This window comes from Phalacrocorax aristotelis, chromosome 1 (genome assembly GCF_949628215.1).
Source record: "Phalacrocorax aristotelis chromosome 1, bGulAri2.1, whole genome shotgun sequence".
Classification (NCBI taxonomy): Eukaryota; Metazoa; Chordata; class Aves; order Suliformes; family Phalacrocoracidae; genus Phalacrocorax; species Phalacrocorax aristotelis.
This window is the reverse complement of record NC_134276.1, coordinates 95,667,830-95,684,456: the sequence shown is the minus strand read 5'-3', so window position 1 is coordinate 95,684,456 and position 16,627 is coordinate 95,667,830. Positions and strand designations below refer to the sequence as shown.

The window sequence follows — 16,627 nt, the reverse complement described above, 5'->3', positions numbered from 1 at the left end:
TTGTAGGTTCACGGAATGAAAGAAAAATATTACTAAATTCTTGCTTGTAATATTTGGGGAAAGGTTGAAAGAGATTCTTCTTTAGGATGAAATTCAAAATGCTTCAAATGGACTAGGAAGTTTTCATATCTGTATCTTTTCAAGGTCTTAAATAGTTGAGTATGTCAATTGACTAATCTGTAGCTTGACCAAATTGAAGTAGTTGTACTTTTTCTCTGAGGTAAAAAGAAAGATCTGCCCTATAAAAAGACATCTATTAAGTTAAATCCTTTGCTGCTTTAACTGGGACTTTAGTACAAAGAGCATGTGCTTTCTGGTAGGCTCCACACTCTTAAATGCTGATCTTGGTGGGGACTTCTGGAGCAAGCAAACTAAAGCTCCCATCACTACCTACTTTCCTAAGGGGTTTTGGATAGGGGGAGGGGGAAAGGGATAAATCCAGACTCATCCTAAAAGGTGGATGGGATATGGTTGAGGTGAATACACAAGCTTAGGTCGTGGAAACACTCAAAGGATCCCATGCCTTAGATGCAGTCGCTCCTCCCTTCTTTTCATAGCACACATAAATACAGAACTGAAAACTCTTGTTCGTTATCCTGCTCACAATTGCTGATTTGGGTTATCTTTATAAATAAAGTTAACTCCCTCCTGGCTTTGTTTTTCATTAGAATTCTGCAAGAATTACCACAGATGATGTGTTACTGGGCACAGGAGGAATAAGTTGTTTTTAATGAACAAAACTTGATTTGTCAATCATTACATACCTTGGCAATTGACAATAGATTGATAGGCATGATGGAATTAATCCAATTTCAACTGCAATTGAAATTATATCTGAAATCATACTTTTACAATTTTTCCCTAAATATGGTAGAGGCTCTTTTATGTAATGCCATCACTTTTCGTTAGAATTCTTCATTCTGTCACAAGTTTTAAAAGCATGACAATTTAACTAGCATGTGTGTTTAAAGAGAACTCTAATTACAGATAACCTGGTGGTAGTTTTGAAGACTAAATACCACAGAGTATTAAGACTCTTCTCAATACATTTCTCATAGATCTGTTAAAACATGATTATGAAAGTATCCCTGTTTTTAGTGTAAATAGATGTTCTCATATTGTATTCATGTTGGTCACTGTCTACAGATTTTGCTTTAGTATTGCAGTTTCTTAGGAATGCGGATGTGAATGGCATGCCATTTTAGCTAATTTTTGTGGTCGCTGAATACTGCATGAAAGGACGTGCAAACTTTCCTGAGCGTTTCAGTAGCTTCGTTACCGCTTTTTAACAGTTTTTTTAAATGAACACTTCTGTTAAAATTGCATAATGAAATGGTTTTCTTTTCCATAACATATTACTTTGTATTTTAAATCTAAAACTTGCTAAAATCATGATTTGTAGTACAATTGTCACCCTTCATATGCCTTTTTTTCTTATCCCTCTGGGGGTTTCTTTTGTGTTTTAGTGTTTGATCAATTAGATCTCGTCACATATGAAGAAGTGGTAAAACTGCCAGCATTCAAAAGGAAAACACTAGTCTTACTAGGTAATTTTGAGTTATTATTCTGGACATAACAGCATCGTTTTGAATCCTTTCTGGTGGGAAATTTATAATTCATTTTTGTGTTGCGGATTAGGTGCACATGGTGTTGGAAGAAGACACATAAAAAACACACTCATCACAAAACACCCAGACAGATTTGCTTACCCCATTCCTCGTAAGTAGCAATGTTCAATGTAGTACGAAATTGTTTGTAGCATCTTTGACAATATACCCATTGTAGTACTACATGTGTTCAGTTCTGCTGAGGTGAATCCTATCTTAAAGGTGGGAACTGTGATAGGACTGAGTATATTTCTTCTTTTGTTTTTTTTTCAGAGGGAGGGGTGGTAAGTAACACCACTTTCACATCAAACTTTCCCTAGTATTCACAAAACTTCTTGTTAAGCACACTTCTCTAACCCAAATGTTTGTTAATTTCAAATGAAGGCTAAAACATTTTTCATTTTTCTCTGCTAATCTTACCTTTACTGTTCAGGTAAGACTGGAACAGCCATGACATTGAAAACTACGTAATTCCCATGAGAAGAAATATAAATGGGATTTAGAGCAAACCTTTAATGTGTACCTTATCTGACTATTTTAAATTACTTTTCACAGCCTAGCCTTGACGACTGGTATAAAATAACTTCAAGTTTCCAGAGATGGCAATAAGAAAAAGAAACCGCAGTTAACTTCACTACTTACAAGTGGGTTGTTACAAGGAGCACAGGGGTGTTTTCCCTTCATGACAATCTCTGCCAATAACAATAGCAGGAATTGCATGTCCTACTACATGATCTCCTGGAGATGCCCCCTTTTTCCTCAAGCTATGCATTCTGAAACAAGAGCATCCAGCAGCTAAATCTGTCCACTCTATTTCAGGCTGACTTCAGAGCCACCATACATGGCTAGGAAGCGGCATTGATGGCCATTATGCATTAATTTCATTTTCTTTATACCTTGTTAGTGCTTTACTTTAAAATTACACTTAGGTGTTATTCTACTTGTAAGGATTTTGTTGCTAAAAAGTATTATTTTTAACAACTTATCTGTAATCCTATTTGGAAGGGGAAAGGATTACTTTGCTGCTGATTTAAGTTCCCCAGGCTTACCCGCTAAGGAGTTACACAAAGACCTGTGCCAGCAGAAGGAAAACAGGAAGACCTGGCCCTTCTGAAAGCATGAACCATTAGACCACCCCAGCAGCACGGTGAAACTGCAGTTTGTCACACCAGTGTTTGTATCTAGACAGAAAACTCCTGGATTACACACTTTAAAAGTGCAGTGCCAGGAGTATGGGATGTACATTGTAACTACGTTATTCAATACAGGCAGGACTGTATGGGGGGGAAGGGAGTAGTAACCCAGCAAATATGTTCTCCATTACAAAGAACTAAACCAAAGAGTAATCAATGTTTTACAGTATGCTTTTCACCCAGTCTCTCTCAAGTACTAACTGTATTGCTGTGGGGAGGTAGAATCTGAACTAGTTATTTTATCTTCAAATACCTGTTCAAATGGACTCACCCATACCATGACGACCGCGTTTTAGATAGCCTGCATTAAATTCCTGCTCTGTGGGAGCACTGAAATTGTTTCACTGATTATATAAGGAGACTAAAAAGACTAGACTTCAAATGAGGATGAAATTCAGGTGCTTAAGCATCAGTATGGTGTTCCGACACCTGTTTTAGACATCACCTGACCTCCAGCCCTGCTCCAGAAAAGCAGTGGTCTCCTTTAACGCCTCTGTTATACCTAATAGTCGTATCTGGATGTTGCAGATTTAAGGCATTTAGGGCATTTAAAATAGCACTTTATGCTGGTGTTTAGAGACCCAAATTACTTCCTTATATTAGTGATATAAATAGATCATATAAAATATATCGCATACACTTCAAGTATTATGGGAACCTGATCTGTCTTTCAGCTGACTCTAGGTAACTGAATTTATTCCAGCTCTCACGGATGGATTTTACTGCATTTTCTTTATTCTTTTACAAAACTGTGGTAGGAGTAGGTAGCTTTTGAGAGAGGCCTTAAGTTGAGTATGGAGTTTTGGGGAATGCTTTATGAAGAAATTATCAACCTACTTGAAAACCTGATCATAAAGGTCATGTCACACACAGTGGTAGTTAATTAAAAGAATTAGAAGACCATACATCCATTACCACATAGGTCTGCAGAAGAAATATATTCGAAAAGTACATTATTGCTAAGTAGCTTTTATCTCTGTTGATCACAAGTAATCAGGCCCTCACCCGCTTTTTAGACTTACACTTTCACACCCAGAAGAAGAAAATCTCATGAGAATTCAAGTTAAAAAATGAAAATACAGAAATGTTTTTACAGAAGAAGAGGATTTGGGGGGAATGTAAGAGTATATAAGTTCAGTAGATCTAGGGCAGCAGTGAGTAGTATAGTGATATTGTATGGTTTGTATAATCTGTTGTTCTTTAATTCCTTAAAATAATGACTATGATCTATAATATTTTTATAGAACTTTTCATCTTTGAAATATGCTAATTAATCCTCAGAACATTGTTAATTAATCCTCAGAACACTAATAGGTATAACTAAAAATAGAAGTTTAGTTCAATTTTTTGATACCTTGTTTGAAATTATGATAGAGTTGCTGGAAGATACAGGGTTAGATTGCAAAGAGATGTGGTGTTTCACATATGTCACCAACATAAACGTGACAGTGGAAAAATATGAAAGGAAATCAGTGTGTGAGGGCATATTAGAAGAAAGATAAGCAAGTGGACATCAGCATGCCTCTGGGGAAAAGAGGAGCAGATGACCTACAAAATCACAGGGTGGTTGAGATCCTTACCTCTCAAAGTCATCTGGTCTGATCCCCCTGCTCAAGCAGGGCTGCCTAAAGCCAGTTGCCCAAGACCGTGTCCAGGTGGCTTTTGAATATCTCCAAGAATGAAGACTCCACCGCCTCTCTGGGCAACTTGTGCCAGTGCTCGGTCACCCTCACAGTTAAAAACTTTCTTACACTCAGACAGAAGCTTCTGAGTTTCAGTGTGTGCCGGTTACCTCTTGTCCTGTCATTGAGCACCACAGGAAAGAGCCTGGCTCTATCTTCCTTACACCTTCACTTTAGATATTTGTACTCATTGATGAGTTCCCCCCTGAGCCTTCTCTTCCCCATGCTGAACAGTCCCAGCTGCCTCAGTCTTTTCTCATTAGAGAGATGCACCAGTCCCTTACTGGACTTTCTCCAGTATGTCCATGTCTCTCTTGTACTGGGGATCCCAGAACTTGACCCAGCACTCCAGGTGTGACCTCACCAGTACTGAGCAGAGGGGAAGAATCACCTTCCTCTACCTGCTGCCACTACTTTGCCTAATGGAGCCCAGGGTACCTTTAGCCCTTCTCTGCCATAGGGGCACACTGCTGGCTCATGTTCAACTGTCTACCAGGATCCCCCACAGGGCCTTTTCTGCAGAAGTGCTTTCCAACTGGTCAAATCCCAGCATGTACTGATGCCTGGGGTTGTTCCTCCCCAGGTGCAGGACTTGGCACTTCCCCTTGTAGAACTTCACGAGGTACCTGTTATCCTGTTTCTCCAGCTTGTCAGGATCCCTCTGAATGGCAGCACGTCCCTGTGGTGCACTCCTCCCCACTTTGTATCAATGGCATCCTTGCTGAGGGTACACTCTGCCCCATCATCCAGATCATTAATGAAAATATTGAACTGGATTGGGCACAGTACTGGCCCCTGGGGTAAAACGGAGATGTTAACTGAATTGTTTAGAAACTATAAAAACTGAGATCTGGCCTTTGTTTGCTGTTGAAAGCAGCTGATAGGGTCTTAAGTCTTGACCAGGTAAAGGTTATTTATGACCTTCTGTTCTTCCTTGTTACCTTTTGATTTTTACCTTTTCCACATCCCTTCATGTCCTGTTTTTCCCAACCCACATCCCCCAGACTCCTGCTTGTCCCAGCCCCTGTCATTCTGCCTACCCCAAGCTCATGCTTGATTGTTCTACATGTGATTTGACAGGTCATCATTTAAGGAATAAGTATTGGCAAACCAAACAAAAAACCATATGTAGGCTTAATATTGCTTTTGTACTAAAAATATTTTTTATTTTCAGACACAACCCGACCTCCAAAGAAAGATGAAGAAAACGGGAAAAATTACTACTTTGTATCACATGACCAAATGATGCAGGATATATCAAACAATGAATATTTGGAATATGGCAGCCATGAGGATGCAATGTATGGGACAAAACTGGAAACAATACGAAAGATCCACGAGCAGGGACTAATTGCAATACTTGATGTAGAACCTCAGGTAACTAATTCAATATGTATGAAAACGGGACTCACCACAATCCTTCAACCTTATTTTATTAAGATATATTTATTTTTATTGATTGCACACTAGATAAGTAATGCGTACAGTAATGTGGAACAAAAGTCCCTGGAACACCACAGTATCAATCTGTGAAGTAGAATTCTGGTAATCATCTGGTTAGAAGAACTGCAGAAACAAATTCATAGTTTAGCTTGGTATGCAAACACTATAGCTTGAAAATCTTACCATGTAACTTTTTAATGTATTAGTCTCATGTCCAGTGAAATGTATCAAAACAAGTGATTGTCATTGCTTGCCAGGAAAAATGTTTCCGTATTTTCAAAAATTTCTCTTTAATGCTGTATTAGAGGGTAATCTTGTTCCTGGCTGACTCTTGGCTCCATATCACTATTAAGCATGGTCAGAAACATTTGTGGTCAGTCGCCGATACTGATCCTGTTTGCAAAATGACCAGATCACTTCTGTTACTTTATAAACTCCTTTATGTGTTGCGATATCATACTTTCTGGAAGAAGGTAGGAAGGAAAACCAGGCTCTCACGAAACACTAATAGTTTGTTCATTCATATGTAAAATCTTCAGTGGAAAATTCTGATACATTTCCTTTGAAACATCCATGTAGTCATGACTTCAAATTCACACAGATGTTTATATGTTTTGTTATGTGGAACAACATGAACGTGGACAAGCATGATGTTTATATTATTCTAGCAGATTGAAGGAAATGGGAAGAAAGACAAATTAAAATAGTGGCCATTAGTATCTATTTAAAATGCTGCCTTCCTTCTTCGTGAACTGATTCAAGAGGTTAAAATTTTTTAAGAATTTCATAAAAGAAATAAGAAACCTGACTAAATTATTTAGGACAGTTCAGGTAGTATGTTGGTGTGGGGTGTGGTGCTATTCTGAAAAATAAAACGCCACATTTAACAATATCCAAGGAGAGCAGCATTTACAGTTAGTTCAAATGGAGCAGCTGTTACAGCAACTTTCGTGATAAACCTTTCAACTTGCATTATTCAGAAGCATTACAATTCTCAGAAGCCATTTTAATCTTTGTAAGAATACACTTACATTTGATAACAGTCGCTTTTGCTACACTTCTTCCAGCACGTGTCTAGCAAGATTCTTTCTTAGCCAGCCTTCTCATGCAACCACCTCAGCTCATTAAGCCAACCTGTCTGTGGAATTATTCCTTACACCGCTTGCCTGTTTTCCTTTGGGTACTCTTTAATCTTTGAACTCTTAGTTGTATGAGTTTTCTTGACTTTCACATATGGGGTTTATCTCTTGTTTAGAGATAAACCTCCAGCATAGATGATATAGGTGGGTTTCAAGCAGCAGGGATCAAAACCTTTTAGCTTGGGAAAAGGATGGATTGGGGGTTTTTGTTTGGTTGTTGTTTTGTTTTGTTTTTTTAAACTGGAGAAGACAGGAAGTGGAAGGAGCAAAAAAAACACTGACCTTTAGTAGTCTTACTTCATCTTGTCCATCCATTTGAGTTCAGCTGAGGTACGTTTACTTGTTCTCCTGCACTGAAGCCTAGCTTGGATCTGTACCAAAGTTTCACTTCTGGCATCTCTTTGTGTCACTCAGTAAATTATGACTAAGTCAACTTTTTAATGAGAACTCTTTTCTTTTGCATAGATTTGGTTCAGGGGATTGGTGCTGCATTTACTGCATTAGTGCTAACCTCACTTTTTAAAAACTTCACTATGCTTACTTTTTTAAAACTTTGAACCTCACATCAGATTTTCGTGTGTTTCAGAAAATAATAATAAAAAGTCCTGATAGGTGGAAAAAGTCAGACAAAAAAAAATGGTATTCTAATCAGTATTTATTCTAAAATACAGTTGGCTTTTTTCCTTTCTTATGGCATGACTGAATTTTTTTACCTGGTGTTAATCATTCAGCTTAAATGCAAACAGAATTCTGCATTCTCTGAGACTGTATGGAAAGAGCCTCTCTGAAAATGCTAAAGCTTTCATTGTCTTGAAAACTCATTTTAATTAAGGATAAATATCCAGTTTGACTACAAAAAAAATGTAAAGTAATGCAACAAGTTAAGTGTCTGTATTACTAAGGTCTTGACTGCAGATCAGTTAAAAACAAATGACAGCGGAGTAAATCACAATTCTGTATCTTGCCATTGTGAATAAACTTATTTCACATTGATTGTTGGGGGATTCTTCTAAAGTATCTAATTTTTTTTCACCTAGGCATTGAAGGTCCTGAGAACTGCAGAGTTTGCTCCTTTTGTTGTTTTTATTGCTGCACCTACGATTACCCCAGGCATTAATGAGGTATGGCATGTTGTAGTCTAATGTCCTATCAGAGACAGAATTAAGGATGAGATTCAAATATGCAGATAAGACTCTCTAATTGTTTCCGTGTCTGTAAATGGAGAGGCAGAAAGACAGTTGAATGGCAGCGTTATTAGTTGATTGAGATGTATTGTTTATAATCTGATTTTTCTAATTTAAAATATGAACTTCAAGCTGAAGGATCCACATGGCGTATTCTAAAAATACATATTCTTCTATTTCATTCCCTGCCCTAGCTGAAAGACCTATTTCCAAATCCTTGACAAATCATTAGCACAAATTACTCAATTCTGAGCTGCAATGCTAGCACTAGATTACAGCTGGCCTGAGCTGAAGAAATGGGTACGTGTGACTGTGCTGTCATCCCACCTTTATCTTTTAGTATTTTTTCAATATAGTAAATATATGTCAGAAATAAGCTTATTAATTTTGAAGACTGTTCTCTAAGAATTGGAAGCTTTGACCAAAGGGGTAATGGCTTGTGGAATAATGTTAAGTATTTATGGAGGTCCACATGCTGAATTTCCTACTTAGTTTTTATAGAGTATCTGCTCTGCAGATTGCTACTGATTACAAAGGTGATATCAAGCAATCCTGGATTTGGCTTACAACAGGGGAAATGGTGTTTATACAAACACTTTATCTGCTCAGCCTTTTTTAAACCATGATATTAAGGTATTTCATCAATTGGATTTGACCACGTATCTGTTCCAAATCTCCTGGATGTCTCCTTCATCACGCAAAAAATTAAGTCAGAAGCCATGTCTCTACAGCCTGTTTCTGTAGAAATGTAATTACAGTGTCATAAGTATGAAACTATGGCATCACTGCAGAGGCTTGCAGGAAAAGAAGGAACAAGACAATCATATTTAAATGCAAATACCCTGAATGACAGTTAAAATAACAAGTGGAGAGTGAAAAATATTGGCCTTGAGCAGCAATTTTGCTGTCAACTGAGACATTCTACTAGTTCGCTGTTGCTGAAGGGACCGATTCACTCTAACTTGCTTCTGGGACATCTACTGCCAGTCTGTGCTGGCCATGGCACTTACCAGATCCTTTAGTGAGCTACTTTAGCTCTAAATTGGATTTTTCTGAGTTTTCAAGCAGCTCACAAAGGCTCTGACAAACACCAGAGCCAGAACAAGCAGTGAAAGCACATAACCAGGAAGAGAGATGGGAGGGGGAAGAAGGATCTTTTAACTTTCACAGCAGTAAGTTATGTCATTTCACTGTGTCTTACGGATCCATACCCTGACTAGAAAATGTCACAAGCGTACAGATGAAGATCTCTCAGAACATCAGAATTTGCAGTGTTAGTGAAGTGACAGTTTTGTCTAAGTGCTGGTGTTGGCATGTGCTGTAAATCAGTACATTGCATTTTGTGCAAGCAAATGGCATGGCATCTCTTAAAAAATAGCTAGAATCTTTCTTAGGATGTGTCAGGCAAGCATTGTGATTACAGCCACACTCAGGCAACCAGGTACCCTCTGGAATTACGTAATTGCCTGGGTTTGTTGCCTCCATACCTGTGTCTCAGCTCCCAGATAGTCTTCCTTGGCCTCACTCATCTGCCGGTGGTACTTAACTTCTAGTCCCAGCTGTAGGATATAATACTGAGGCATTCGGGACAGTTCATACAGGGTAAAAAATGTTTTCCATGGTACACTGGTAAAAGGACAGAAATGTACCTTTTATAGTAGTGGTGGGAAAATATTTGTTCATGCCAAAGAAATATTAGTAGAAGTATTATGTTCTAAACATTTGCATCCATGCTGTAAGACTGTGTCTTTATTTTAAGCTCTTGTGACTAAAGTCTGTGTGCGTGCAGGGTTTCACTCAGGCACATGAATTGCTGAACTGAGGCCACACTTAAAAAGCATGCTAATTTATGGATCAATTAAACTTAAGGAAAGGGAGGGGCAGGGTATGGTAATAGCAACAGACCTTACCCAAATACAGGATCCTATTTTCCAGGGTTTACTGGGCTGCATGAAGGGAGGTATGCAAATTGTGTCTGTGTGTTAGCAGCCTGCAAGGCAGCGAACAAGGGTGGAGAGTGTGTGCTTCATATTTCCCATTCATGCTTCCTTTTTGAAAGATTCATTTGCATAATGAGTATCCTTTCTGTTTATCCTCTTATCCTGCTTTGTTTATTTTACTTATGCTTTTGGAGAACACTTCTGTAAATGACTGTCCTTTTTTCCCCCCTTATGTTTTCTTAAATTTCATCTTTGCTTTTCTTTTCATTTTCCTGCACTCGTCCTAATTGTACATAGCTGCCAAAATGGTGCAGAAAATTGCCTGTAAGTACCAGCTAGGGGCTAACAAGGTTGTCCTGGTTATTTCAGTAGTTTTAGAATGTAGATATGCTCGTTCCCATTCAACATTGCTTTCACCACTGGAGTAAAAATTTAATGTAGTAATGACTTCAGATATCTGCGCTAAAATTATCTGCTAGTAAAAAGAAACTAGAGAATAAACTTTCTACTCTTACAGCTGTACATCTGAACTTTGCTGTAAAATCAGTGCAGAGGCCTGATCTTAAAAATATCCCTCTTGAGACACTTTAGCCTATTTTGTGGGATCACACAAAATATCTCAATAATCAAGGACCACACAGCAAGAGTTAGGAGACAAAATATTATGTTTTCCAACTGAATATAGCTGTGCACTATGAGCAATTCTGCAAAGCGCAAAACCAATTTAAATCATATGCGAAATCTCCCAGAGTGTACCCATCTGTCTAATCACAAAGAAGAATTAAATCAGATTATTGCTGTGCCAAAACAGAGAGAGGAGAGAGCATATTAGGGACCATTGGAGTAGTTCCTCTTTCCTCCAGCTATTTTCTACCTCCCACTTCCCGGACAGCAGCAAAAAGGAGTTGACAGGCTCCACTTTTGTGATCTAAATCTTTACTGAGCCATCTGTAAATCTTCACTGAGCCAAATTCTTCTGAACTTTAGCTATGCTTCCTCCCTTCCTACAGCCAAAGTATAAAAGGAATTTTTCTTAATAAGTTTGCAGTCCACCAGCTGTTTAAATTGAGGAGAATTTCTTTCTGTTGGAGCAAAATTGTTGGAACGAAGGCCTGATGGTGTGTTTATACATTGTTCACAGCCTTAGAAGGGGATATGAGGAATTTATTAGGCTGTGCTTTGACTGTCACAAGCAGCAGCTATTGTCCTATGTACTTTAAGGCCATAAAAACCCAGCCTTCAGAGACTGACAATATCGCTGGTGGCCATTATGCACGTGGAAGAGATTTCTTTGATAAAAGCCATGTTTCACTCCTTTCTGTCCCAGCTGTGGTGGAGAAGGTGGAGAAGTTTAGGAAAGTGAACTGAATTCTAGTGATAGGAAAGAAAAGCCTGTTCCAATAATGGACACACTGCAACTAGACCCACATAAAATGCCTATTGCATGAGAGCTGAGAAAAGACAGATGTTCTGCTCCCAAATGTGAAATTATGGAAGTTGTGGCCGTCCATTTGTCTGTCTGCAGCTAGTTGAACATTTTGATAAGTAGCTTCTTTCTTGACGCTATTGAGAGCACAACTGCTGGAGAATATTCTTGGAGGATAGCCCAGGATGTTCACTATTCAAAATTTAATTAAGAAATTTTAGAGAAATTGAGAGGAACTTACTACAGCAAAAATTTTGAGGAAGTGTTGGCTTCGAAGATGAATTTTTGCATTTAAGACTTACAGGCACAGAAGAAACACTTGGCCAAGCCTGACATGGTTTTGAATGTACATACAGATACTCTGTCACAAACACAGGTGAAATTTGGTTCTGGAATAAAATAAAAATAAGAACTGTAATGTCTTTTCTTTTTGCAGACCTTGAAAAAGTTTGAACTTATTTGAAAACTGCTGCAATGGCCTATCCCAAACTTATTACTGCCCCTAAAAGTATATGAAGAAAGTAATGTTTCACATTTCCAACAGGATAGGAAATTTAGATATTCCAAACTACAACCCACTTTGATCCCAGTACAGTTGGATCTAGGAGAAGCTAAGTCAGAAAAATATTAAAATGTAATGAATTTTTGAAACTCTTAGTTTTGTGACATCTACGTGTGCAAGGTAAATATTAGTATTCATTCTTCTCTACTTACCAGTTGTTTTTTTTTAAGATGAGATAGCCATAAGTTTTTCAGATTTTTATTGTCGATCACAGTAAGATAGATGCTTTAGTGAGAGAAGTTCATTCTCATACTTGTAGGTAAAGATGACACCGATGGGAAATCTGAATAGCAATTAAAAAGCTACATATGACTTAACAGTTCTAAGGCTTCATGGGGTTTTTCAGGTACTGTTAGCCTTGTGCCATGAGGTTAAAACTCTTTTAAAGGTGCAATATGATTTTGCTAAGACTGGCTTTAAATATAAAATTAATCTTAGCTAGTTATGTTTAAAGCACTGAAAATATTCTGCTTGACAAGTATGATTTTTTTTTCCTTTGTAGGTTAATTTAAGCAGAAAAGTTTAGATCCTTTGCCGATATAAATTGATGTCTCTTTTGGAACCTATAAGAAGCTGGCAGTTTACCTAACTAGGTTTTTGGCTTAAAGACACTGGGCCATATGAAATGTTCCACACAAATATTTAATATTCGTAACGATCCATATTGCCCAATGTGTTAATAGCATAAATTAAATTTGCATGCACTGCTATGGAAGTTCCAGGCATCAGTGATGATGCATAATGGTCTGTACAAAGAGCATCCCTTGTACAGAAGCACATGTGAGGAGTATCTGTCTGACTTTGAATGAAATTTGTAGTGATTAGCAAGTGAAGGTGACATCCTCCCCTCGTTTGAGGCTGCAGCTTCAGGAAAGAAGCAGAACTGTAACTTTGGTACAGAACTTCTCCTCCAGAAGTGGCTGGTTTCATAGCTACAGGGAAGGAGAACTGTCTTAGAGCAGGTTATTCCCTTCGGAGGACCTGAAAGCTGATGTTCCACAACTACTTGTCACTGTAATTACAAATACTTGGGAAGTTTAAACAGAAAAAAAGGGAGGCAGGGGGAGTCTCTTATTAGCTGGATAAAATTCTGTTCCCAGGGTAATTTCTTGTGAAAACAGCTATAGGCACTGTGTACTTCCTGCAGCCTAACACTCTAATAACACGTATCCCAGTTGATTGATCAAGTAGGGTGACCCTGTAGATACTACAGAGCAGCAGGAGTCTATACTGTTCATATGTAATTTTGCCCCATATTCACCCAAACCTGTGGGGCGGGAAGGACTTGATTAGTTTTCTGTGGCTATTTCAAGGTTCCTGAAAGCAGCAAATAATTTTTTAAAAATTTCTAATGGAATTTGCAGGAAGAGAATTCAAACATATAATTGCTGCAGACCCCTAGAAAGAAGCCTTTTGCAGTCCTGCTCCCTCAGAAAGGCAGGCCTCACTAACAAAGCCCATCGCTGTAGCGTTGCTGGCTGCAGTCCAGCAGCACATCCACCACGTAGGATGCGCTTGTTTCTGTAAGGACATTGACACAAAGCCCTGGAGAGCACCAGTCTGCTGTCGCTGGCCCTTCCTGAGCGCAGGCTGCATGGTTCATCTTCAGGATCTCACAGTCAGAGATGCTGGAAATGGCATCCTCTGAAACAGGAACCGCAGAGTAATGCGGAGTGAGAACTTCCTTATCAGTAAATGATTATTAAAGGAAGTAGACCCAGAAGACTAATGTTGAACAGAAAACATGACCAAAACCGGGAACAGCTGATACCTGACAATATACCCTCTCCTGTTTCTCATGTTCTTACCTGGACATAGGCCCAATAGCTCGTATTTGTGCGCTTTGTACATTTTATTCATACATGGTCTCCGTTGCTTGTGTCTGTGCTGCTTTTCTAAGCTTCCATCCTCTGCCTTGCTTTTTTAATGCTAGACTTGTGTTTCGTCTCAAGTAATGACAGTAACCGAGTGCTGTTTGAATGTCAGCTTCAAGAGAGAAATTGTGCCATTTCTCCTGTGTGATTTCCATAGATTTAGGTGGGGGATCTAAACCACCTAGGCCTCCCTAAGGCTTTTTTGCCCGTTTCCTTCTGTGTAAGCAACAGTCAGAGTGCTGTTGTAGGAGAGTATGAAAGGATCCAACTTTTCTCTCTCCCATTTTCTTTTCTGACCGCCGGACAGGATGAATCTCTTCAGCGCCTGCAGAAGGAATCTGAAATCTTACAGAGAACATATGCACACTACTTTGACCTAACAATTATCAACAATGAAATTGATGAAACTATCAGGCACCTGGAGGAAGCCATCGAGCTTGTGTGTACAGCCTCACAGTGGGTCCCAGTCTCCTGGGTCTACTAGACCAGTCACGAGAATTGAAAAAAAAAATAATCTGTCATTACTGGGAACCACCTCATACATGGAAAACCTCTTCGTTATTGACCTTGTGTCAACAGGTCTTGGCCCCTAGAGACTACCTAGATGTAGTGTGACCTAAAATATAATTATTGTCATGTCCGAATAGATAGGAGGAGGGGGAAAAAAAATTAAACACTAATTTAAAGAGACAGTATCTTTTTTTTAATCATTTCTCCTAAACTTTAATAAAATGTATCTTTAAATATATGTATTATTCAGTCCTTTGGAATGTTATATTTTTGGAAATCATAGCTTTTTATTTCAAGGGCCCCTAAAAACTGCACAAAATAGATGCTGCTTTCTATAATCTATTTTAATAGTAATAATAATATGATTCTGTTACCTTAACTTGGGGGTGGAACACTACATTCTTTTTAGAGTCTGATTTTATGGATTGGAATACTTTGCTTTCCTTTATTTATTTGAAGTAATTAGTCTAGTGGTTACGAAACAAATTCATAAATTTTAAAGGCCTTTTTTCGCGCTTTTTTTTTTCTAGGATAGTATTTTTAAGTACTTTTGTGTAACATCCAGATAATGTGATACTGTCTCTTTGAAGAACTCTGTAAAACTTTTAGAAATTTGAAATTGGGTCTTGACTCTTAATGCATGTGGACAGTCGCAAGCGTTCATGCCGTTGGTGTATCTGTGTTGATAAAACCTGTAATCTACAGCAAAGTACATTCCGTTCATGGGAACACGTACCCAAGGGAATAAAGTAAAATATTATTCTGACTAAGTTGTAAACCTATGCACATCCCTTGCATTTTGGGCAACTTTATAAAAAAAAAACCTGATTTTTATTAATAATAATCATGTAGTGAAATGTGTTTGTAATTTTGTCTCAATTTAATTTGTTGTAAGGTGGGAGGGGGCAATTACTGGTTTCACCATTTCAGATCTGTGTTGTCTGAGAGTATTAACGTTTTAATTAAGTTTAAGCAAAGAAATGCTGATTTTTAATATGTATGTAATTGTTTAAAAATGCACACATTTTAAAAGAAAATACTGTGCAATGAAGAAACCAGTTTAGGCATTGCGATAAACTGACTATTCCAAAAGACTCATCTACAACAGCCCTGTAAATTCCTTTAAAATGGTAATTGACTCTACAGTCTGACCAATTTTTTTTATTTTAAATATACTTCCTTTTATGTGTTCAACAATTAAATGCTTTTGGGTCCTTCATTTCATCACAGGGAATTTCATGAACAAATCAGTGACTCGTGCAGTCCAAAAAGGTTTCTTAAAGTCTGTTAAGGGAAGGCCCTTGGAGGGGCACGGCCTGTAGTCTCTTCCAGGGGCTCTGCTCCGCCTGTACGAGCACAAGTTCAACTAATCTAGAATTAGAGCAGAGCCAAGTAAGAAAATGTAACCATGTGCTGACCTGGTGTTTTGCTTCCCTTCTTCACGCTCTCACTGGCCCGGATGGTTTGCATTTTTTTCTGAAAATGGTTAACAGAAGGAAGCGTTGACACCTCTTTTTAGGTGTCAGAAATACGGCGTTCCTTAAAACGATTTATCTTCAAAGCTTGGTTGGCTGTGCTGTTTTATAGCATGAAGTTTAGTGTTTATATTAAAATGATACAGCGTTCTCAAAGGATTTATCCTCAAAGTTGAACTATCAGCTGTAATTGATCTGTGGGCTCTTCCAGTTGTTGGGACCACCGCACCATCAGAAAAGGTTCTCACCTTTATCATAGGGGTAATTATCATAAAGCGCATAGGTTGCTAATTTTCTCCTGCACACTCCTGCTGCTGGCCGGGTGGTCAAATCTCTATTCTTGTAAAATCCTTGGGCGAAATCTAGGTTCAGCTAGGCATCCCATCCAGCCAGGTCAGGCAAGGCGTTTATTTTGTGCAGCATTCATAGCACAGTTTGCAGCCTGCAGTGTGGGAGGGAACTTGATCCGTCTCTTTACCTCACCTGCTGAACCCACTTATGCTAATGCTGGAATCATAGTTCTGTGTCTGCGTCCCAAAACAAGTACTGTAACCGAGTCCCTTGAGTTTGGGGTTTGTGGAGTACTGGAAAC

General features: G+C 38.5%; 1 protein-coding gene across 4 annotated transcripts in view; it reads left to right on the top strand.

Moving 5' to 3' along the window:
• CASK (calcium/calmodulin dependent serine protein kinase) overlaps positions 1 to 15,762 on the top strand; it is a 229,042-nt gene extending 213,280 nt beyond the window's left edge. For all 4 annotated transcript variants that reach the window (XM_075098335.1, XM_075098326.1, XM_075098319.1 and 1 more), the window contains 5 exons: positions 1,467 to 1,547; positions 1,639 to 1,719; positions 5,657 to 5,859; positions 8,102 to 8,185; positions 14,358 to 15,762. In XM_075098335.1, coding sequence (XP_074954436.1) covers positions 1,467 to 1,547; positions 1,639 to 1,719; positions 5,657 to 5,859; positions 8,102 to 8,185; positions 14,358 to 14,534 — 626 coding nt within the window. In that variant the 3' untranslated portion in view covers positions 14,535 to 15,762. The remainder of the gene's footprint in view (positions 1 to 1,466; positions 1,548 to 1,638; positions 1,720 to 5,656; positions 5,860 to 8,101; positions 8,186 to 14,357) is intronic.
• The last annotated feature ends 865 nt before the right edge of the window (positions 15,763 to 16,627 follow it).